Raw genomic sequence first — 24,885 nt, 5'->3', positions numbered from 1 at the left:
AAGTCATGTAATATTTTCTCATAATAAACACTTCGCAAATCTTGCAGGCTTCAAAGGTACGTTGTACGTTGAAATCATCGCTACCCCTTGTAAACTAATAACTCATCATTATTTGAAGAATTTCCAACCTTAAACAAACGTCCACCCTTGTATGGAAAAGACCACCCCTTTAAGGGCTACCCCTTAAAGCAAAGCGTCCATCCTAAAGAGTGAAGGCACATTTGTAAGTGCGAAAGCCCATCCTTTAACGGCTTGAACTTTGATTATAAATTTCAGCTATCGTGTGGGTTCCATTTTGAGTGATAGATTTACTCTTGCCGTTGCTTATCAGAGGTATCTCTTAGAAGCACACGAGGGTTCTTTCATCATATTCAATCCCACTACTTACATATTATCTTTTCTAGGTCTTCACCAGCTCACTCTGTACGCGTTTAACAATATTAGCGCAGTGTTTGCCTCAATCACCGTCAGCGTCTTGGAGGAAGTGGGTACGGTCGGGCTTGTCTGGCCTTCATCGGAACAGATGAACCAGGAACTGGAAATTGGTATTCCTGGAAATTACTCATTCATGCTGACCGCTGGTAGCAATGTGTCGGTGACAGTCCAGATACAAGGACGTGTTGTCTTCAGTCGTGTCTTCACCGAGGCAAACAATTCAGTGTTCAATCTCACTCATACGTAAGATTCTTTTAACCTTCAGTTATTTCTTCGAAGCGCACGGATGCGTGCACACATCCGGTCCTTTTACCGGCCTTCAAATACAGTGGAACCTCCATATAACCAACCGTAAATCAAGCAAAGCACCTCCATATGACGGACACTCTATAAAGTCCTGATTTATAATTCTGCAGACATTCTTTATAAATTAAATCTAACTTACATTAACGGAAACATACAACTTTTCGTTTCCGTGGGTGTCCACCCTTCGAAGGTTCCACTGTATTACCACCGAAGATAGAGATTTCTTTGAAGACCGAGACCTTAACCCTCTGCTTCCCTCTTTAACTGGATTCAAGTCTTGTTTGCAAGGAGGTGATTTAATTGCTTTCTGTCATCGCCATTCTTGAAGGTATGTGTTAACTTTAGGTTTCTATCTACTCTTACTACACATTTGTCTCCACTTTTTAGATTCTCAAATGGAGGAATGCAAGATATTCTTGTAACTGCTGACAACGCTATCGCTGGCGCTGGATTTTCTCGGGCATTCAAACAGAGAGTTAAAACCAACATGGGTGTCATCACCATAGCCACACAACCTGTCAAGACATCCGACGGCTTCATCAGAATCTCCACTATGCAGCCCTTCGAGCTCTTTATTTCCTCGACACTGGAAAAGGCTATCAACTACACTATTGAGACCTCCGGGGTGAATACCACAGTTGTCACATCGACCGGCAAGGCCACCTGGAAGCATAAGTATTTGGAACCGCTGGAGGGAAATATCACAATTATCGCCTCTGCAGATGGGGAGTCTATCAGGTTTTATATCCCTGTGGAAGTCGAGTTCTGCGGTCCTCCCGCCATTTATCTTCCTGTTGCCAACAGAAGGGATTCCAGTCACACCGTAACCAGGGGCGACCAGGTGGAACTCAAAACACGTGCTGTGACGTCACAGAATGCTGGATGCGAACCTGGTAGTCTGGTGTATGAGTGGAATATCTACGATGTTCTGAAAGTCCCTGAGGTTAAGATTGCTGGTTTGAATATTGATGTGGAGTCCCCCGCACTTGTCATACCACCATTGGCATTGAGAGAGGGGAATTACAGTGTCAACCTGACCATCACTTTTACAGCGACTGATAATAGTGTTTCAAGGTGAGACAAGAGTTGAATATTTCGTTTTCGTTTGATTTTTTTATTAATACTTGGGACAAAACTACCTTCTTCCCCTCCCGCTACTAGCGCTCTGCTATGTATTTTGACATAGTTAGTAGTGTGGACTGGTTTGGAAGCGCGGCGAACTTGAAAGAGACATGTTATCGTTAATAATTTATTGCATTTATATTGCGCAATTATCAATATAAAAATTTTCAACTGCGCATATATCGTTCTTTTATATCAGAGTTATCTGACCATGACCGTGCACAAGCCGAGCGCACAGTGCAAGAGATTATATGGAGTAAACGAAGAATCGTTGTTATTTGCATCAATACCGCACTTCGATCTTTAGAAAAATCTTCAGTATTGATGCATACTCATACAAACACTACTATACTTGCCGTAAAAGCTCACAGAGTTTGTTTGATAGAGCTTTACTAACTATAGAATTTTAGCGGCGCTAGGCACTTAAAAAAATGTACGTAGCTGTCTAAAACTAATATACATGGCTGTCTAAAACTAATGTACATGGCTGTCTAAAACTAATGTACATGGCTGTCTAAAACTAATGTACGTGGCTGTCTAAAACTAATGTACATGGCTGTCTAAAACTAATGTACATGGCTGTCTAAAACTAATGTACATGGCTGTCTAAAACTAATGTACATGGCTGTCTAAAACTAATGTACATGGCTGTCTAAAACTAATGTACATGGCTGTCTAAAACTAATGTACATGGCTGTCTAAAACTAATGTACGTGGCTGTCTAAAACTAATGTACGTGGCTGTCTAAAACTAATGTACATGGCTGTCTAAAACTAATGTACATGGCTGTCTAAAACTAATGTACGTGGCTGTCTAAAACTAATGTACGTGGCTGTCTAAAACTAATGTACATGGCTGTCTAAAACTAACTTTCTAGGGCTATGGAGCTCGGGATATAATGGCGATAAAACATGCGAAGTGATAAAGACAAAGATTAAAAGTAATTGAATGTAAATAAAAAACGATTTGTACCCGAATACGCGTATTCATAAATTTCGTCCATATGTTTTCTTGTACTGTACGCTTGGTTTGTGCACGTTCGTGATCACGTGACAGGCTTTTTCAACATCTGAGAGCGCCTATTGTTTATGTCCTTTGAAGTTTGCCGGGTTTCCTAACCATCCTTCTAGAGTAAGTACGCAGCTGCTTTGTCTCCTATTATCTTTGTTCTACAAAGTTCTTGTCTCTATTCTTCTCGTTCTTTGTGTCGAGGTGCGGATGATGATGATGATGTGATGGATGGTGATGGGGATGGTGATGGTGATGGTGATGGTGATGGTGATGGTGATGGTGATGGTGATGGTGATGGTGATGGTGATGGTGATGGGGATGGTGATGGGGATGGTGATGGGGATGGTGATGGTGATAGGGATGGTGATGATGACCATTAATGTGACACTACTAAACCCCTTGTTATTTCGCCAGATACACCTACAAGACGTACATAGACGTGCAGCAGTCCTCGCTCATCGCGAGAATCACGGGGGGTAGCCCTCGGGATGTCCCGTACAGAGCCGATGAAACGGACCTAACCCTTGACGGTAGCGAATCCATTGATCCCGACGAGCCGAAGGTTAAGCCGAACTACCAGTGGGAATGTCGACGAAATAACGACAACGCCACGAATGAAATATTTTTAGTCCCAGCATCGCCTAGCCGATGTGGAGAGCTGAACTTCACAGGTCTGAGTGGTACACGGAGTACAATAGGACTGCCGTTGAAGGAGTTCCTGGAGGGAGCTTCTTATGTGTTTCGCCTGAAAATCTTGAAGGATGCGCGAACGGCGTTCACTGAGCAAGTTATAAAAATCGTACCGGAAGCTAGCCCAGAAATAGTCATAAAGTGAGTAAATAAACTGAGAAAATAAACTGTCTTATCTCTTTTGTAGCTGTTTTTATATCTTTCTGTGTTCCCCTTTGTTGTGGAAATTGTCTTTAACTGTTCGGTGCGCTCGTCTACCCAACTGACCGTCCGTTCGACGTCCTTCGTTTTTTTTCTTTATTTTTCAATATTTTGTTTTCTCTGTTCCAACTACCTCTATCTTCTATTTCAAGGTGCCTTAGGAATTGCAAGGAAAAAGTGAATCCTCAGGATCGCCTGATCCTGGAGGCCTCCTGTAAAAATTGTAACGGAGGGACAAGCGAACTCAGCGCGATATGGAAGCTACTGGACTCAGATCGAGGCCAAGATCGTCTCCATGGTAACAAATCGATCACTACTACAGGCTTTGACAAGATGGAGCTGGCAATAACCGCTGGCAGTCTGAGTGAAAGCACAGTGTACTATCTACAACTGAGAGTGACGAGGAGAAGTCTAACAGTCAATGTGGAGTACCGAGTAGAAACCACAGCACCCCCAACAGGAGGCTCTTGTATTGCCATGTAAGTCTATTTCCATACCACAGCACTCCCAACAATAAGGTTCTTTGAATTGTCATGTAAGTCTTATTCCTACCACAGTACCCCCAACAGTTAGACTCTTTGAATTGTCATGTAAGTCTAATTCCTACCACAGTACCTCCAACAGTTAGGCTCTTTGAATTGTCATGTAAATCATATTCCTACCACAGTACCCCCAACAGTTAGACTCTTTGAATTGTCATGTAAGTCTTATTCCTACCACAGAACCCCCAACAGTTAGGCTCTTTGAATTGTCATGTTAGTCTAGTTTCTACCACAGTACCCCCAACAATTAGGCTCTTTGTATTGTCATGTCAGATTAATTCCTACCACAGTACCCCCAATCATTAGGCTCTTTGAATTGTCATGTAAATCTTATTCCTACCACAGTACCCCAACAGTTAGGCTCTTTGAATTGTCATGTAAGTCTAGTTTCTACCACAGTACCCCCAACAGTTAGGCTCTTTGAATTGTCATGTAAGTCTAGTTCCTACCGCAGCACTCCCCACAGGAGACTTATTGTCATGTAAGTTTTGTACAACATCTTGCCCGACCTTTATCTAACTCTTATGTTTATTCTTTCAGACCGTCAACCGGCACGGCTTCTAAAACCGAGTTCACAATTGACTGCGACTACTGGACGACTTTAGACTTTCCACTAAACTACGAGTTCCATTACATTACCAAACGCAACGAGGAAGCTCAGATCAACTCTCTCCCTCAGCAGAGCGAGTTGTCCAATCTGTGGTACTACGGTTTGTTCCGTAAGGCTCCCGCAAGCGTGCTCCCTGTTGGGGATGCGGACAGGGACTATATGATGCCACTAGTTGTGGAGATTTCCAACAAGTATGGCGCCCACTCCAAGTTCGAGCTCAACGTTACGGTATGTTTTGTTAATGTGATCATCATGGAAACAGGATGGATGGTGATTATAATTGTGATGAGGATGAGGATGGGTATGTTGATTCTGATGATGATGCTGATGCTGGTGCTGCTGCTGATGATGATGATGATGATAATGATGATGATGATGATAATGATGATGATGATGATGATAATGATGAGGATGATGATGATGATGTGGATGATGATGAGGATGAGGATTGTTATTATGATGGTGATTATTATATGGTAATGTAGGATAATGGTATTGATGATGATTATGGCAATGATAATTATGATGCTGATGATGGTGGTTATGATGATGGTGATTATTATAATGGTAATGATAAGGAAAATGGTAATATTGATGATGGTGATGATAATGATGATAATGATTTACTACTCAAGGTAATACCAGTCGAGCTCTCTGTCACGGAAGTTAAAGAGATCAAGGACCAGCTGGCTTCACAGACAGTTGACGTCAAGCAGGACCCCCAAAGGGCGCTGCAATTGGTCGCGTCGGTTGTTTCCGTACTCAGCAGTCAGAAAGCGTCAGGAAGTGAACGCTTAGTGGAAAATACAAAGGTATGATGGATTCAAGATTAATATGTTAGATTGGATGGCGGAATGGACGACAAAGATGATTGAGATGATGACGACAAAGGAGATTATGATGATGCTTTATTTATTTTATTTTATTTCCACCAGTATTACTTACTGTGTATACCAAATGACGAAGGCGGCGGTTGGGTGCAGTGTGCCGCTGTTGAGCTCTCTGTATAAGCAGACACTGTACAAAGTCTATCTAAAATGGAGACCTTTCAAAAGCTGTATTGATGGTGGTAATTGTGACTATAACGATAAGAGTTGTTAGTTTTATTATGATGGTGATAATGCAATTATGATGATGATGGTGAGGATAATACGATGATAATGATGATGACGATTAGAAATATGATGGTGATGGGGATGATGATGACGATGACGATGGTGATGATGATGATGATGGCAATGATGATGATGATGACGATTCGAATTATGATGATGATGATGATGATACTATAATGATGATGAGACTGATTATTCCTGTACTCCATCCTAGCTACGAAGTCAGTGTATAGAACTCGCGACTCAGACCGAGCCTGAGGGTCTCCCCGCTATTGTGCAAGTTGCGAACGCCGTGACAGTGTCGATGGACAACGAGGATGAAGTCACCTCAGATACACAGGTAGTTATGCACTTAGTTATGTACCACCAAAGCCCTCAACCCCTTTGGCGCTTCCATTGTCCCATCCTTAACAACTTGCCGCTTGATGCAGTTGAAGGCGTCAGGCTTCCTGAGCAGAATCAGCCAGAAGGCTCTAGAAGAGGCACAGAAAACCGGGCTGGAGGAGACGAGTGCTAAGAAAGTCGAGGAAACAGCTCAAGTGATCTTCAGCGGTGTGTCTAACAACCTGCAGGCGTCCAATAAAACCACTCAGGACTTCATGCAGCTTGGTAAGTCGAGATCACGTGACCAGGGGCGTGGCCAGGAGAGAGGAGCAAGGAGAGCATCGACAAATGAAAATTGTCGAAGTATAATGCGACGCGCAAAATCATTCCAATTACATAAGTTTTGATAAGCCTCTAGAAGCCACCATTTTGAATTACGCAATTTTCTACAAAATGTAACATAAGGTCAATTAACTATAGCAACTGTTGTTTTAATGTGTAATCTTCTAATGTTCAATAATCATAATAATTATAGTCAAGATAAGTTCTCTTAGACAACTCATCGGCGATATCATTCTTAGCTTATTTTAACCCTGGCGCCAACAAATCCAATAGAATTTCTTGCTCCTGCTATTTGAATGTCGATATTATATCATGAATGACATATTCACACTCATTTTATTGATAGCTCGTGAAAATCTCAACAAGACCAAGGACGAGATGCCGTCTCGCAACTGGGCGGTACGGATAAGGGAGAGAAACACCGATCAGGTGATTATGGCATTCCTGGACTTAAACACGAGATTCCGCTGTAAAAGGGAAAGCTCCTCCCACCCCTGGACTTAAGAAAAAGCAGTTATCAATCAGCCGTCAATAAGTCAGCATGTCAGGACAATTGCTCTGAGCGCTAAATTCAAATTTCATATTCTAAACCAAATAAAATATCATTCCTAGACTCACTCAAATGTTTCTATTTATAGTAAAATAATGTTATAACAAACAATTTCTTAGCATAAATGTCTTGTTACAGGTGCAAAAATAGTCTTATTCAAACTGACTGAGGGTCAGTGACAAGCAATTTTACAGGAGACTTGTGATAATTTTTCACTGCTAGCGTGGCAAGTGTTCTAATTATAATTGCAAATTCGTGGAGGGTCCTTTTCCTTTAATAGCGGAACCTCGTGTTTAATGAAACCCGTTGCAAATGAGATGCTCTTCTCAGCGGTGAATAATGAATAGTTTTAAACTATCGAATAATGCATGGAAAGTTGTATTCCTCCGGCATTTTTTTTTTAATTGTTTAGTTTGACTCAATTCAAGGGGGTCTCCTTATTTACTCGGACGGGGCTGTCTCACCTAGTGTCTTGTCCAAATATAGTGGTCCAACAATGTTTCTATGTCTATGTCAATGACACCATACAACGTGTTTGCAGACGCTGAAGAGCATTGCACGTTACTAAAAGTAAAAACCAGAAGCATTGCATTTACTGGACAGTGATAGCTCAAAGAGTCACTGCACATCAGCTAGACGGACGTTACAGTATCTTATCTACAACTTGTAAGATAATGATGACAACAAAAGGAATGAACTACAATGTTCTTTCAAAAGTGTTTGCTTATCATCGATTCCTTGTACAAAAAGCAAACTATTTCAGCAGAGATGATAGCAATTGACAAAGTATGCTAAATAAGTTAATTTGGCAATAAGCCATGTTGTCCATCCTTGTCCAATAGTCGTCATCTTTTTGTCCCTCTTTGTTGGTCCATCCTTGTCCAATAGTCGTCATCTTTTTGTCCCTCCTTGTTGGTCCATCCTTGTCCAATAGCCGTCATCTTTTTGTCTCTCTTTGTTGGTCCATGCTTGTCCAATATTCGTCATCTTTTTGTCCCTCCTTGTTGGTCCATCCTTGTCCAATAGTCGTCACCTTTTTGTCCCTCTTTGTTGGTCCATCCTTGTCCAATAGTCGTCATCTTTTTGTCCTTCTTTGTTGGTCCATCCTTGTCCAATAGTCGTCACCTTTTGTCCCTCTTTGTTGGTCCATCCTTGTCCAATAGTCGTCATCTTTTTGTCCCTCTTTGTTGGTCTATCCTTGTCCAATAGTCGTCACTTTTTGTCCCTCTTTGTTGGTCCATCCTTGTCCAATAGTCGTCACCTTTTTGTCCCTCTTTGTTGTTCCATCGTTGTCCAATAGTCGTCATCTTTTTGTCCCTCTTTGTTGGTCCATCCTTGTCCAATAGTCGTCATCTTTTTGTCCCTCTTTGTTGGTCCATCCTTGTCCAATAACCGTCATCTTTTTGTCCATCCTTGTTGGTCCATCCTTGTCCAATAGTCGCCATCTTTTTGTCCCTCCTTGTTTGTCCATCCTTGTCCAATAGTCGCCATCTTTTTGTCCCTCTTTGTTGGTCCATCCTTGTCCAATAACCGTCATCTTTTTGTCCCTCTTTGTTGGTCCATCCTTGTCCAATAGTCCTCACCTTTTTGTCCCTCCTTGTTGGTCCATCCTTGTCCAATAGTCGCCATCTTTTTGTCCCTCCTTGTTTGTCCATCCTTGTCCAATAGTCGCCAACTTTTTGTCCCTCTTTGTTGGTCCATCCTTGTCCAATAGTCGTCATCTTTTTGTCCCTCCTTGTTGGTCCATCCTTGTCCAATAGCCGTCATCTTTTTGTCTCTCTTTGTTGGTCCATGCTTGTCCAATATTCGTCATCTTTTTGTCCCTCCTTGTTGGTCCATCCTTGTCCAATAGTCGTCACCTTTTTGTCCCTCTTTGTTGGTCCATCCTTGTCCAATAGTCGTCATCTTTTTGTCCCTCTTTGTTGGTCCATCCTTGTCCAATAGTCGTCACCTTTTGTCCCTCTTTGTTGGTCCATCCTTGTCCAATAGTCGTCATCTTTTTGTCCCTCTTTGTTGGTCTATCCTTGTCCAATAGTCGTCACTTTTTGTCCCTCTTTGTTGGTCCATCCTTGTCCAATAGTCGTCACCTTTTTGTCCCTCTTTGTTGTTCCATCGTTGTCCAATAGTCGTCATCTTTTTGTCCCTCTTTGTTGGTCCATCCTTGTCCAATAGTCGTCATCTTTTTGTCCCTCTTTGTTGGTCCATCCTTGTCCAATAACCGTCATCTTTTTGTCCATCCTTGTTGGTCCATCCTTGTCCAATAGTCGCCATCTTTTTGTCCCTCCTTGTTTGTCCATCCTTGTCCAATAGTCGCCATCTTTTTGTCCCTCTTTGTTGGTCCATCCTTGTCCAATAACCGTCATCTTTTTGTCCCTCTTTGTTGGTCCATCCTTGTCCAATAGCCGTCATCTTTTTGTCCCTCTTTGTTGGTCCATCCTTGTCCAATAGTCGTCACCTTTTTGTCCCTCCTTGTTTGTTCATCCTTGTCCAATAGTCATCATCTTTTTGTCCCTCCTTGTTGGTCCATCCTTGTCCAATAACCGTCATCGTTTTGTCCATCCTTGTTGGTCCATCCTTGTCCAATAGTCGTCATCTTTTTGTCCCTCCTTGTTGGTCCATCCTTGTCCAATAGTCGTCACTTTTTGTCCCCTCTTGTTGGTCCATCCTTGTCCAATAGTCGTCACTTTTTGTCCCCTCTTGTTGGTCCATCCTTGTCCAATAGTCGTCACTTTTTGTCCCTCCTTGTTTGTCCATCCTTGTCCAATAGTCGCCAACTTTTTGTCCCTCCTTGTTGGTCCATCCTTGTCCAATAGTCGTCACTTTTTGTCTCTCTTTGTTGGTCCATCCTTGTCCAATAGTCGTCACTTTTTGTCCCTCTTTGTTGGTCCATCCTTGTCCAATAGTCGTCACTTTTTGTCCCTCTTTGTTGGTCCATCCTTGTCCAATAGTCGTCACCTTTTGTCCCTCTTTGTTGGTCCATCCTTGTCCAATAGTCGTCACTTTTTGTCCCTCTTTGTTGGTCCATCCTTGTCCAATAGTCGTCACTTTTTGTCCCTCTTTGTTGGTCCATCCTTGTCCAATAGTCGTCACTTTTTGTCCCTCTTTCTCTTCAGTCTGCCGCTGACGCCCAGGTGGTGGTTGATACTCTGAATAAAGCTATAAACACGCTCAATGTAATTCTTCAACTGAGCAAAGTTGTGTCCGAAAACAAGACTACAGTCCGGACCAAGACCTTTAATGTACAGCTAGAGAAGAAGACGTTTATGTCGGTCGGGAGCGAGTCCATAGCCTTAAAGTCGGGACAGTTTGTGCTCCCCTCGAGAAGCGCGCTCATTGACGGGAAGAAGGCGGGGATTGGCGACGAGGATAAGATCAATATTCAGGTTAGACACGTAACCATCGTTGTTGAGATTTTCTTTTTATTTATGAAAATTGTATTATTATTATTATTATTTTCATTTTTTACATTCAGTTGACTAAAAATCTCGGTCACTTAGGTTTGTCGGACCTACTCGAGCTCATTGAAGAACACATTGCAATCCTTAAAATTCCATAGTCATGGTCCGTTAGAGTAGCGCTCCTAATAGTGGGGGTCGGCTTTCTGTGGGTAACACAAATACCCTTTGAACTTCCACCGAGTATTTCAATCATTTCTGATGATATGAGAAGTATGGCAAAGCTCTCATAATTGGTATTTATTCTGCTCTCCAGGCGGTGAATTTCAATGGTAACCCTATGTCGTGGGACTCCGACATCTCACCATTCATCACTGGCGATGTCATAGGCTTAGAATTTCGTCTCGCCGACAGCAACAAAGAAATCAGTGTCCAAAACACACTGGAAGATATCGAGGTTGTCATACCAGCTGACCAGAAATCGGCCAGGAAATTCACCAATACCTTTGAGAACAATAAGAACCGAACGCACTTTTACAGAATCAAGAGCGAAGTCGCGCTGAACTCACCACTACTTATCTACGTTGAACCTAGCGAACCATTGACACTTTTTGTAAGATTTGGGTCAAAACCGACGCCCAATGAGTATGATCTGAAAGTTGGACTTCCAAATTCCGACGATGCCTTGCCTGAGCGGTTCCAAAGAGTCGACAACTATACGTTTCTGCTGATGGATTTGAGTTCATTTAAAAGAAGCGCAGACCTACACTTGACTCTCAAAGCCCAGGCGATACAGCAGTCTGTTCAGATCCCAGGAAGCAGTGCGGGTAGCTCGGTGGGCGTGGCGTCCCAGTTCGAGGCTAATTACACAATAGACGTGCGGAGTGTTGCTTGCCAGTACTGGAGAGAGGGGGACTCGGAGAAATGGAGGAGCTCGGGATGCAAGGTATGGTTCCAGGGGAGAGTCCAGGATCTTCCAATGGACCATAACGAAGGGGGGAGGGGAGGGGAAGGTTGATTATGCAAGATTAAAGCTCCCAAGGGTAACAGGTGGTTTCGCCCACCTACCTGATTCTGTCATATAAACATGTCGTTGTACATGTACGGCTGAACTTTTCCAGGGGTCTAACGATTGCCACGACCTTATTTCACGATCTATTTATTTCAATAGACGCTGAAATATAAAAAAAATGCTTTCTCGCGCAGTCTTCTGTTTCCAAAAGATGACGTTTTCATGTCTCTTAATTCATCGAGTGATTACGTACAGATAGTTTAGGCCATACCAGAGCTCCCTGTTCCAGTGTTCACGTATAGTGCGTTTGTCCACAGGTATCCAACAAGACTTCCATCAAGGAGACCCACTGTCTGTGTAACCATCTGACGTTCTTCGGTTCGTTTGTTGTGGCACCAAACCCTATTGGTCCGCTCACCGCAGAAGATTTCAAGAAAGGCTACGCCCTCTTCATCTTCGTGTCGGGCATATTCTGTGTCTACTTTCTCGGGCTCATTTGGGCAAGAAAGAAAGACAGGGCTGACTTAGTCAAGGTGAATAAGCCGCACTAAGTCATATAAGTATAAAAATTGTTCAAACATATATTCTATACATGAGGCTGCGAGCACGTGACGTCAACATCGGGCATCACGTGATTCCGGGCATGATTCCTATCATTTCTTGGCAATCTAGACTCTGTTTCTGTTTTCCGAACATTGGCCTTGTGGTATACACTTCTTAATGCCATCACACAGTAACATACATGTAGAACCAAATCACTTAGAATCACAAAAACTACATCGCCTTCTGTTATTTCCAGAAATGACAATAACGAAGTAACTAAAATGTCTCCTATTCTCGAAGCCATCAATTCCCTCTATTTTTAATAAAAAAAAGAATATGTATATCGCCTTCTGTTACTTCCAGATATGACAATAATTATAAATTTATTTTAAACGTCTTTTATTCCCAATGCAATTTAGTTTTCTCTATTTTTGATATCCAGTACTGTCAATGCCTTTAGAAGTTCAAAATTGTGTCGGTTCACTTCGCAGGTCGGTGTGTGTCCACTCCCGGACAATGACCCGTCCGATACGTACCGCTATGAGATCACCCTTTGGACCAGCATGCGCCGGGGCGCGGGCACCACCTCTAAGGTCAGCATGATTATGTACGGCGAGGAGAACGAGACGGAAGCCCGCGTCCTCGACGATCCCCAGAGGCCGCCCTTCCAGAGGGGGTGCGTGAACACTTTCCTCCTCACCACGCCCAGCATATTAGGACCCCTCCCGTATATACGCATCTGGCATGATAATTCCGGGGGGTCGTGGTTCCTGAGCCGGGTGATGGTGATCGACTTGCAGAATGACGATCGGTATTATTTCATATGCAACCGCTGGCTTGCTGTGGACGAGGATGACGGGCAGGTGAGATGACGTGTTGGTTACCATGGCACCAGGGGTGGGTGGAGAAGAAAAAAAGGGGGTGGTTAAAAGCGGGTGTTAAAAGTGGACCATGGCACCCGGGGTGAATAGAGAAAAAATAGGGGGGGGGGGAGTTAGTAGGGAGATTGTGACAAAAAGTACAGAGACTTTTCGAAATGTGAAGCAACCTTACAAATGTTCTAGTACAAGGATTACCATCAGGAGGTTAGACCAAGTACTAGTTAAATGCGAAAAGGATTACCATCAAGAGGTTAGACCAAGTACTAGTCAAGTGCGAAGGGGATCACCATCAGGAGGTTAGACCAAGTACTAGTTAAATGCGAAGGGGATTACCATCAGGAGGTTAGACCAAGTACTAGTCAAATGCGAAGGGGATCACCATCAGGAGGTTAGACCAAGTACTAGTCAAATGCGAAGGGGATCACCATCAGGAGGTTAGACCAAGTACTAGTCAAATGCGAAGGGGATCACCATCAGGAGGTTACACCAAGTACTAGTCAAATGCGGAGGAGATTACCATCAGGAGGTTACACCAAGTACTAGTCAAATGCGAAGGGGATTACCATCAGGAGGTTACACCAAGTACTAGTCAAATGCGAAGGGGATTACCATCAGGAGGTTAGACCAAGTACTAGTCAAATGCGAAGGGGATTACCATCAGGAGGTTACACCAAGTACTAGTCAAATGCGAAGGGGATTACCATCAGGAGGTTAGACCAAGTACTAGTCAAATGCGAAGGGGCTTACCATCAGGAGATTACACCAAGTACTAGTCAAATGCGAAGGGGATTACTATCAGGAGGTTACACCAAGTACTAGTCAAATTCGCAGGGGAAAATAGAAAACGTCGAGCCGAGGGATGAGGACGGAAACCAGTCCGTAGGGGGAAATAAGAAAAACGGCTTCAAATATCGCAATTGTTTATTTTCTCACGGCTGCAGCTCTTAGTTTCTACAGACAAGTAAAGTGATTTAGGGATGGTCACTTGACATAGGTTCACATGTTCACCCTGTCCGTGTTTCGCAGGTCGAGCGTCTTGTGCCTCTTGCTAGCAGGGAGGAACTTACCGAGTTCCAGCATCTATTCGTAGCGCGCACGCGCCGTAACCTTAGCGACAGCCACTTATGGTTTTCAGTCTTTGCACGACCAGCCAATAGCAGGTAAGCATCTGTCACTTGATCCTTAATTTATTTCCTCGTTTTCTGTCATTATCTAATAAGATATCTCCCTATTTATTATTTTAGGCTTTCGTATGTTTTTAATGGGCTCCCTGTGTTTAGTTCACTCAGGTCCATCGCCTTTCCTGTTGCCTTTGTCTGGTGGTGTTTGGGCTCCCTGTGTTTTTTGTGAATGGGTTCCCTGTGTTAAGGTTCACTCGAGTCCAGCGCCTCTCCTGTTGCCTTTGTCTCATGAGGATTGGGCTCCCTGTGTTTGTTTGCTAATGGGTTCCCTGTGTTTAGGTTCACTCGGGTCCAGCGCCTCTCCTGCTGCCTGTGTCTGATGATGATGTCGATGATGACTAGCGCCATGTTCTGGGGTCGTATTCCTGAGGCGCAGCAAGGCTCCGCTAATAACTTCGCCGGATTCCTGTTCACATGGCAACAGGTAAAACCAGCCTTAGATGAAGTGAATAATCTCAGTTGTAGTGAGATATGTGAGAGTTCGTACTCGACTGGTTTTATGCTGAGATGCTCGTATAACAGTTTCCTTTATAAACCATCAGGGCCACAGCAGGGGGTGGGGCACTGGGGGCACGTGCCCCCCAATATATAGGCCTAGATACTTAACTCCCTAAAAATGGTCTAAAACTCTCTCCGGAGTTTCTCAAAAATAGTCTAAAAATCCCGAATTTGTCTAAAAAATCCCGATTTCTACTCCTAAAAATCTTGAATTTTCTTTTTTTTTCTTCCATAAATATGCCAATCCCCCTAATTATAAAAAATACCTTTATCTTATGTTCTTTATTTATTGTATATGTATTAATGCGCAATTCAGCATTATTCGCATCGAAAGAAATAACTTTTCTCGATTTGCGCATGTTTTTCTGACAACTAACTTCTAAATACTGACTTCTAACTGGTGCGACGATTACAGTGTCGGTAATTACTTTAAGTAACGCATCCTGAAGTGTATCATAAGATAGTGTATCATACCGTATCATACTACACCATACATACACACCATACACAGCTAGTCTTGTGGTAAGCCGCTGATCGGTTCTTTTGTACGACAGTGACTAAATAGCCAAGCAAGGTTACTAGACAATGTTATTGACGATCGGTTCAGTGGAATGAATCACATTTCTATCGAAAATCGGCAGTATTTGGTAGGAATTTTACCTAAAAAATTTTAGGAATTTTACCTAAAATTCCTAAAACCCTAAATAATTTTCTTAAATTCCTCATTTTCTAAAAATCTTTAGATTTTCTAAAAATCCCGTTTGACTCTAAAAATCCTTAAAAAAAATCCGAAATTTTGTATCTAGACCTACCTATATATTTAAACAATTATAAGGAAATGACCAGTAGGGGCGTGGCTGTGCCCCCCCCCCCCCCCCAATATTTTCTTAATGTTTTTGTATTGTGCCCCCCTCCCCCTAATATTGCGAGTTCTGCTACGGCCCTGACCATAAACATCTCAACCCAGCTCCGTACAAGCCCATAGACACGTCGATTTGCCGATTTCGAGTGTTTAGCCAGGCTTCAGGGCGTGCGGCAAAAGCGTCGTGACAAGCCATGATCACGTGACAAGCCCCCCAGCCAATAGAAGTCAGGGTACGGGGCTAGTTGTCATACGAACGGCTAACGAAACGTCAGGGAAACAACTCTTTTTTTCTTAGAGGCTTTTTGCTGATTTATTTTTTAAAAGTGAAAAATATGAGTAGATCATGTGTTTACTCAGAAGGTCGGTCTGAGAGTTGCCATTCGCCTTTTGCACTAAAAGGTTTTCATTTTTCTTTTGTATTCTAGTTCTTCGTCTGCGGTGCATCAATCGAATAATAACTCAAAAGCTATCAGAAACAAAAAAAATATCTTTTTTAATATAACACGAGACACTAAATATCATCATCATCATCATCGTCATCACCATCATCATCATTAATAGACAAAAAAGCATGTGTTATGACGACAAAGAGCTGAGTTTGTATCGTTTTGTTCGCCAGGTGTTTGTCGGGATCATTTCGAGTCTCATCGTGTTCCCGGTCAACTTGATCGTGGTCCAGATCTTCAGGAGCGTCCGACCCAAGCCCCACCGTGTCATGCATAAGAAGGGACCCAACCCGCCCAGGCTCTCTCTCACTGTACAGAACCTCACAAGCTACAACAGGTGACGTCATCATTTTGGGCATTGCAATCCCTCCATTACAGTCGCCTTTTATTTGTTTTTAATTTTACTATTTCTTTATTAAGTCCTTAGATACAACTGCGTGACAATTTGATTGTTTATGCTTGTTTTGTTTTAAATATTCAAAACTCTAACTATTTTTAAAAATACAACTTTCTCTGTGTTATATAATTATTTAAAAAGAATCGAGCTGTTTTAGTAGTAGCATGGATTGTAATTCGACGTGATTCAAGCGGATTAGACTCACTACTTGGATGAACATATCATTAGAGTTTTATAGCCTACGAAACCACGCATAACGTTCTGTAACTTCCAGCAATAAAACAAACAACACCCACCTGAAACAAGAAAACGTAAACAGCTGTATTGGGTTTCACAATGGCTTGAGCCCAAATTCAAAACTCAAACATTTTAACCATACTCTCTTGATGATTGAAATTATTACAAAGACTTGAGGATTCTCTTGTGGCACAAGCATCTGAGTCTACACTACACCCTTATATACACACTTATCTTGGAATATGATTCTCTGTGATAGGATGAAGGATAAATCTGATGATTCCAACGGCTCTAATAACAGTATCGACTCCACACACGAGAAGAACGCCAGATTGAGGCTGTCAATCAACGATGTGCACACGGACGTGGATCGCGTCAGCTTCACCTCGAGCCCACTCCTCGTTGATAACCGTAGACGCAGCACGGTCTGGGAGAATGGTGAGGGACTGGGGACAGAAAGCAGGGGGCTTATTATGCCGTAATGATTTCAACTCCGGAATTATTACAACACTTATGTTAGAACATGTTTGATATATCCGATTAGCCCATTTATTTATTTATCCATCCATCCATCCGTTTATCCATTCATTCATTCATTTATTTATTTTGTTTGCTTGTTTTTATATTTAGCTTCGTCTGCTCAAAAATAAATAGTAGACTGGGACAACACGAACAGCATAACCAGTTACTGTTGGCCCATATGACCGAGGTTTTAAACATGGTCGAGGTCACAGTTGTTCTCTGTAGAGCCCGATCTTTAAGCCCCCCGTTTGTTACATTTAGATGGTTCCCGGTTCCGTCGCGCGATTATCTGGCTGAAGAAGCACAGTAGCTTACCTTACTACTGGGTGTACGTCGCCTGGGTCCTTGTGTTCCTACTCACCACTGCCTCCGCTATCGTGGTCATCCTATACGGCATGCAGTTCAAGAATGTCAAGTCACTGAGCTGGCTGACATCTTCTATTGTCAGCTTTATCCAAGACGTCTTGATAACTCAACCTCTCAAGGTATTGTGCCCTCCCCCCAATCGAAAGAAACTCGGAGAAACATTATGTAAATAATGGGAGCACAGCCACGCCCCTACTGGTCATTTACTTATATATTTTTTTTATATATTGGGGGGCACGTGCCCCCACTGCCCCACTCCTTGCTACGGCCCTGCTACTTATTACATAGCCTGCACACAGGCGCTAGTGTGTGGGCCGACGAAAAGTTTGTTTGTGTAGGCAGTTTGTTGTGGACGCTTTAGGAGAAATCCTCTCCTCTCGCGATAGCGAGGGATTTCGGGCTAAAACCGCGCGCCACAGGGCTCCTGAACACTCGAAAGGCTAAAAGTTCGATTGAGCACAAAGAGAGCCTGTTCGCAGGCTACTTATTACACAGCCTCTTAAGCATTCCAGCTTAATCTCTTATTCAATCGTCTTGGCATGCGAGTGACAATGTATGATTCGATATTTCTGATAACATAGCATGTAAAAGTATTGGCGTTCAAACTTGAATGACGAATAGGAAAGTAACGCCCACATCCTAGCCTATCCAAATTAAAGACTCTTATAACTCGATACTCTTATAACTCCATGAAGGCTTGCTTGTTAGAGTCCAAGCACCGTGCTTCATCTACTGACTACTTCGTGTATATTAATAATACAGTAAAAAAAAACTCAAGTAAGAACCTCAAATTTTTTAGCCTAAAATGTGTTTTAACCCCCCCCCCCCAAAAAAAAAAAATCAATGAATCAAAGAAAAAAATAAAAAAATCAATGAATAAATAAGTAAAAAAAAAGAAGAAAATTACCTAGAGCAGAATCATGTTTTTTAAAATCATCACATCATAACTAGACAGCACCAAGCTATGCAAGAATCCTATTTGTCAAGGGAGTACCTAACCATTAATAAGAACCTGTTAAGATTCCAAGATAAAGGTTCTCACTCGTGGGTTTGTACTGTGTTTTGATATTTAAGATGGTATTGTGATATATACCAACGCGAAGTTTTAGGGGTTTTTTTTCGCATGCTCATCTCGTAGCTTCCAAGCGCTGCAGTAGGTAATCTTGTATTTTTATTGTAGGTTCTCCTGACAGCCATCTTCTTCGCCCTTGTTGTGAAAAAGCCAGACAAGGGCGAGTTCGAGATTCCAAACGAGGCAGCGCAACTTGCAGAGGACGAGGAATGGCTGTACTCCGCGGCCAACAACAACAAGAATGCTGGGAAGAAGATCAAGGCGAAAATCCTCCCTCCGGATCAGGCAAAACTGCTTACCATGCGGCATGCACGCATGCGCGAGAGGAAGATGTACGCTGTCCTGAGGGAGCTCGGCTTTTTCTACATATTCCTGTGTCTCGTGCTGATGATCGCGTACACGCATAAGGACACAGTCGCGTTCATCCAGACCAACGAGTTCAAGGACAGATTCTCTAACGATTTCTTGAATGTAAGTGTTTAGGCGAGCGATAGACCGTTCGGAATAAGCTAGTAGCCGGGGGGGGGGGGGGGGGGGTGAGGGGTACGCGCGCGCCTTGGCCTGCCCTACCCTGGCCCTAGTTAGCGAATTCCTACTAAAAGAATGTCGGCCAAACACTCCATTGGTATTGGCAACTTTAAATAACCATATATGAATGAAGTCTGATATATTATTGACGATATATGATTGAAAATATCTCGGTTGCTCGCTTGAATTAGCCGATGGAAATGGATGCTTTGTGTGGCTCGGCATTGAGTGGGAGGATAAAATAGCGGCGTGATTGGCCTTCTTTTTTAAATCCTCACTCTGAATCGACAACTTTGCATGTACTCCTTATTCTCGCTAACAGGAAGCATAACGCTTGCTGTGGTGTTATACCTGTTGTTGTTGTTGTTGTTGTTGTTGTTGTTGTTCTTATACATGTTGTTATCCGTGTTTTTTTTTATCATTTTTGTTGTTATACCTGTTGTTGTTATTGTTTTTGTTATACTTGTTGTTGTTATACCTGTTGTTGCTGTTATTATACCTGTTGTTGTTGTTGTTGTTTTTGTTGTTATACGTGTTGTTAATGTACCTGTTATTGTTTTTGTTGTTATACTTGTTGTTATTATGCCTGTTGCAGATTCAGACAGATGCTGGCTTTTGGAAGTGGGCTAAAAAAGATCTCCTTCCGAATCTGTTCCCAAGCAAATGGTACAACGGCAAGGAAATACCGCATAATGGCTTCCTGGCCGATCACAATAGTCAGATGGTGGGCGGGGCGAGACTCAGGCTGATACGCGTCAAGACAGGTTAGCCTTGAGGGTGGAGTGGGTGTTGGTGATGGCGGGAGGTGTTCGTGTCTTGGGGTAGGAGTGGTCATGAAGTCAGGGGAGACACGTGACTGGGCTGGCATGATCTACATAAAAGTAGAGGAAAGAAGAAAAAGACAGATTGGATTATGTCACGCCTGATTTTAAACATGTTTTAACTGTTTTTTTCTTTTCTATTATAACTTCAACATTTTTGTGTTCTCTTGTACCATATTGGTAGTTGTTATTCGCGGGCACTTTATTTCGCGAAGAAAGCCCTGACGAGATTTTGTTCTCGCGATACCAAACTATCTTCTAATGGAATTGATTTAGTGAAAAATGGTTCTCTTCTCTTTAGTGAAAAAAGTTCTTGATAGTCTTTTTTTTTTTTGGAAAATCGATTTATTGATGCCATTATGATTTCATTTATTCATGTCATTACGGTACTGTGTCGTCCCTCGAGACGGAAAAATACTTTTCTGTAAAAATGATCTTTTGTCTTGTCCCATTACCTCCCTCTAGGAACTTGCGCAGTCCCCAAAGACATCACGTTTGTCACGCAAGACTGTTTTGGAGAATACAGCATCGGGGATGACGACGAGAACGACTACTTACCGGGGTGGTCTAACGTCACGAAATACACTAAGCCCGTGTCACGCAAGGACGTGTCATGGAGACACCAGAGCGGCGCACAACTCGACGGGTACCCTGTTTGGGCGAACGTGTCTTCATACTCCGGAGGAGGGTAAGAAAACATGCGTGATTCACGCCAGAGTCCGGTACTCACCGGTAAATATACACTCACCGCCTCTTGGTGAATATACCCTGCGAGGGAGGGTTTTCAAAGTTTGAGAAATCATGCAAATATGCAATAATAATTGAGTTAAAATTGATATGGAAAATAGAAAAAAAAACAGTGTCAAATAATTTTACCATTATATTGTCGTTGTAGCTACTTGCTTGTTACACCATTATATTGTCGTTGTAGCTACGTGCTTGTTACCATTATATTATCGTTGTAGCTACGTGCTTGTTACCATCATATTGTCGTTGTAACTACGTGCTTGTTACCATCATATTGTCGTAGTAACTACGTGCTTGTTACCATTATATTGTCGTTGTAGCTATGTGCTTGTTACCATCATATTGTCGTTGTAGCAACGTGCTTGTTACCATTATATTGTCGTTGTAGCTACGTGCTTGTTAGCATCATACTGTCATTGTAGCTACGTGCTTGTTACCATTATATTGTCGTTGTAGCTACGTGCTTGTTACCATTATATTGTCGTTGTAGCTACATGCTTGTTACCATTATATTGTCGTTGTAACTACGTGCTTGTTACCATCATATTGTCGTTGTAACTACGTGCTTGTTACCATTATATTGTCGTTGTAGCTACGTGCTTGTTACCATTATATTGTCGTTGTAGCAACGTGCTTGTTACCATTATATTGTCGTTGTAGCTACGTGTTTGTTCTTGAGCCTGGGATGGACAACATGAAGAATCTGAAAAATCTCGAGGAGAAACTTTGGCTTGACCGCAAATCGCGCGTGATCATCACCGAATTCACGACCTACAACGCGCAGACCAACCTCTTCTCAATCGTCACCCTCGCGGCCGAGTTTCCAGCCACCGGGGGCGTGGTCCCCTTCGTCAGCATCCAGACTGCGAGACTCTACAACTTCACCAAGGACATCATGTACTTCGTGCTCACGCTAGAGGGCGTCTTTGTACTGTTTATTCTCTTCTTCTCGTACAAAGAGCTGAAGTTATTGGTGAAGCAAGGATGGAACCACTTCAAGGAGTTCTGGAACGTTGTGGAGTTCGTCATTAATGTGTCGGCGCTTATCGCGATTGCGTTGTACATCTACAGGATGCTCACTATTAAAGACGTCGTGACGAAGTCGAGGAATGCGCCGTTCCAGTTTATGAGCTTCCAACTTGCAGGTTTGTGGCGGGTAGGGCTTTGAAGCCTGAAGGGGGAGGGGTAGGGCTATAAACCCTGAGAGGGAGGGGGGCGGAAGTGGGAAATAGGGGTTGGTGTTCACTGACCCTTAGAGAATGCCACCATTACGGATGACACAAAGGTAGCGTAAACATTCGACAATCGAGCTCACGGTAAGGGGATGTACGCGTCCTGCGTTTTAACCAATGAGAGCGCGCGTAGCGGCGTAGCTGTATGAAGTTGTTTTCAAAAACCCGTGAAATACTTTTTAATATATTTATTACTAATACACTGTAATATCGTTTTTCTCTTTTGTTCTGGCTAGACTATTAACTTTAACATTTACATTTTGTAGCACGGGATTTTGAAAACCACTCTAGTAAAACATCATATTATTTACAGGGTAGAACTTTCAGAAAAATAGAAATACCTGTTACTATCATCGTGGGTTATTCTTTGTTGCTTTAATCACTACAATCCTTGATATGTTTAAAATGTTTTTTATTAGATTTTATAAATCTAGCACTGTTTATAAATTGGTATTTTATCATCGTTTATAACTCTAATACCCAGCTTAACCCCATTATGCCCAACATACAAATTCTCAATAACTTTCTCGACTTTATAACACTTCAGGTTACTGGGACGAGATGTACACCTTTACCCTGGCTATCCTCGTTATGTTCACCACCATCAAACTCAACAAGCTGCTGCGATTCAACAAGAGAATGTCTCTCCTCTCCTCCACCCTCAAGCACGCTGCCTTCCCACTCGCGATGTTCGGCGTTCTGTTCGGCATCATCTTCCTCGCCTTTACCCTCATCTCCACCGTTGTGTTCGGCACGGCTATGCAAGAGTACCGAAGCGCTCCGAAGTCGTTTACGTCCCTGTTAAGCCTGATGCTCGGAAAGGCGTCGTTCCTCGGGATGTACGAGGTGAATCGGATCCTTGGTCCACTTGTTTTCTTCACCTTCATGTTCCTTGTCTCCATGGTGCTCATCAACATGTTTTTGTCCATCATCATCGATTCTTTTCATGTGGTACGGCGAGATCTGGACAAGCAGTCGAATGAGCATGAGATCGTGGACTTTATTCTTGACCGGTTCAAGCTTTGGGCCGGAATCGGAAAGGTCAAGAGGCCGCGAAGATCAGAGCGACGGGTCTTGTGGGATGTGGCGTCCTCGAAAATCAGGGCCGTCACGGCGTTTAGTAACTCGCTGTTTTCTCTCAACTCCAACACGTTCTGCCCAGATCAGGTGTCGGAGTTGGAGAATAGGCTTGAGAAGCTGGTCGAGAGAACTGATTTGCTGTACAGCGAACTTTTTCCCGAGAAGATACACAAGCATCAGTCAGGGAAACACATGAAAACCTCAAAGATATGAAGTGTAACAGCTTAGAAAGGTCCCCCGACATGGAACGAGTGCGTGACATGAAAGCCTGCGTGACACATGCAGTGATCGTAGTTAAAGTCCATAGATCCGACCTGCGTGACAGGTCACGCATTCCTCGTTTTAAAAAATATGACATTTTCTTCTCACTCTTACAAAAAGAACTGAGCTATTTTAGTTAGATTGAATCTACCGTGATCAAGCGGATTTGATTCAGTACTAAGATGAACATCTCATTTGCATAGGTTTTCATAGCCCACGAAACCACGGGTCACGCAAGTCGGATCGACAAGCTTTAATGCTTATAACAAAACGCCTCATCAACTTAGCATATCCATAGATTTTGAGATCTATTGATCTACGTGTCACTCATGCTCATTCCCAGGCCACGCGCATATCTGATTGCCAAAGCAGCAAGTATCCCTTAGTTAGCTTAGTGGCCATATTCAGATAAGGGAGCTAAATAAGCGATTCTTGTGTATGGCTGATCATATCGCTGAAACCTTTTGAGTGATATTCGATGTTTGTACAAGCCGATATAACAACTGAGTAAGAGAAACCTCAACAAATTATTTCCTTTAAAACAAAATACATACTTTCTTCAGAAATAAAACTATCGACTTCATACCAATATAGCAACTGCCGATGGTCATGTTGAAGAAAAAGCGCGAATCCTTTCTGTTTTAGATTTACTATGCATACGTTATTTAAGTTATAAATCCAAAACTTAAAAAATTTGTTTGGATCGATAGATGAAACATGACCTGACCAGTTGCCGGGGGGAGAAAGCTGATTCCGTGCAAATTGTATTTATTCTTGATGAACATGACTTCTGACTGATTCAAATAATCAATAAGCGCGACCACAATCGCATTTGACGCGTTGAAAGAAGTGTTTAAGCCTAAGGTCACGTGTAGTTTAATGAGTCAGATTTTAGTTGTACAAACATGTAAAAAGAAAGTGATAAACAATAGATTACAGGGAGGAAACACATTGTTATAAAGTGCGTTTTACTCGAGGCTAATAAATAACAATCCTGGGAACCGTTATGCTACCGTCTACTGTCTGTTATAGTATGAGCCCCACCCCTTCCACACTACATAGATACACACGCACTAGGGCCCCTTCGTGAGTACCCCACCCCTTCCACGCTACCATACATGCACACGCACTAGGGCCCCTTGGTGAGTACCCCACCCCCAGCACACTATATACATACATACGCACGAGATCCCCTTCGTGAGTAGCCCACACCTTCCACAATACATAGATACACACGCACTAGGGCCCCTTCGTGAGTACCCCACCCCCAGCACACTATATACATACACACGCACGAGAGCCCCTTCGTGAGTACCCCACCCCTTCCACACTACATACATACACACGCACTAGGGCCCCCTTCGTGAGTACCCCACCCCTTCCACGCTACATACATACACACGCACTAGAGCCCCTTCGTGAGTACCCCACCCCTTCCACACTACATACATACACACGCACTAGAGCCCCTTCGTGAATACCCCACCCCTTCCACGCTACATAGATACACACGCACTAGAGCCCCTTCGTGAGTACCCCACCCCTTCCACGCT

At 42.9% G+C, this 24,885-nt stretch overlaps 1 protein-coding gene across 2 annotated transcripts in view; it reads left to right on the top strand.

The window, feature by feature from the left end:
• LOC116611066 (polycystic kidney disease protein 1-like 2) overlaps window positions 1–24,339 on the top strand; it is a 64,627-nt gene extending 40,288 nt beyond the window's left edge. For both annotated transcript variants that reach the window (XM_048719368.1, XM_048719367.1), the window contains 23 exons: window positions 405–678; window positions 1,129–1,815; window positions 3,289–3,705; window positions 3,918–4,244; window positions 4,848–5,145; window positions 5,553–5,729; window positions 6,247–6,372; window positions 6,464–6,641; window positions 7,045–7,127; window positions 10,362–10,631; window positions 10,960–11,589; window positions 11,973–12,188; window positions 12,690–13,061; window positions 14,106–14,239; window positions 14,540–14,684; window positions 16,243–16,406; window positions 16,963–17,141; window positions 17,487–17,710; window positions 18,772–19,134; window positions 19,787–19,955; window positions 20,478–20,700; window positions 21,420–21,904; window positions 22,539–24,339. In XM_048719368.1, the coding sequence (XP_048575325.1) occupies window positions 405–678; window positions 1,129–1,815; window positions 3,289–3,705; window positions 3,918–4,244; window positions 4,848–5,145; window positions 5,553–5,729; window positions 6,247–6,372; window positions 6,464–6,641; window positions 7,045–7,127; window positions 10,362–10,631; window positions 10,960–11,589; window positions 11,973–12,188; window positions 12,690–13,061; window positions 14,106–14,239; window positions 14,540–14,684; window positions 16,243–16,406; window positions 16,963–17,141; window positions 17,487–17,710; window positions 18,772–19,134; window positions 19,787–19,955; window positions 20,478–20,700; window positions 21,420–21,904; window positions 22,539–23,284 (6,887 nt within the window). In that variant the 3' untranslated portion in view covers window positions 23,285–24,339. The remainder of the gene's footprint in view (window positions 1–404; window positions 679–1,128; window positions 1,816–3,288; window positions 3,706–3,917; window positions 4,245–4,847; window positions 5,146–5,552; window positions 5,730–6,246; window positions 6,373–6,463; window positions 6,642–7,044; window positions 7,128–10,361; window positions 10,632–10,959; window positions 11,590–11,972; window positions 12,189–12,689; window positions 13,062–14,105; window positions 14,240–14,539; window positions 14,685–16,242; window positions 16,407–16,962; window positions 17,142–17,486; window positions 17,711–18,771; window positions 19,135–19,786; window positions 19,956–20,477; window positions 20,701–21,419; window positions 21,905–22,538) is intronic.
• Window positions 24,340–24,885: the final 546 nt, after the last annotated feature.

This window comes from Nematostella vectensis, chromosome 12, assembly GCF_932526225.1.
Source record: "Nematostella vectensis chromosome 12, jaNemVect1.1, whole genome shotgun sequence".
NCBI classification, from domain to species: Eukaryota; Metazoa; Cnidaria; class Anthozoa; order Actiniaria; family Edwardsiidae; genus Nematostella; species Nematostella vectensis.
The sequence above is the reverse complement of the archived record's forward strand: the minus strand, read 5'-3'. Positions and strand labels throughout refer to the sequence as shown.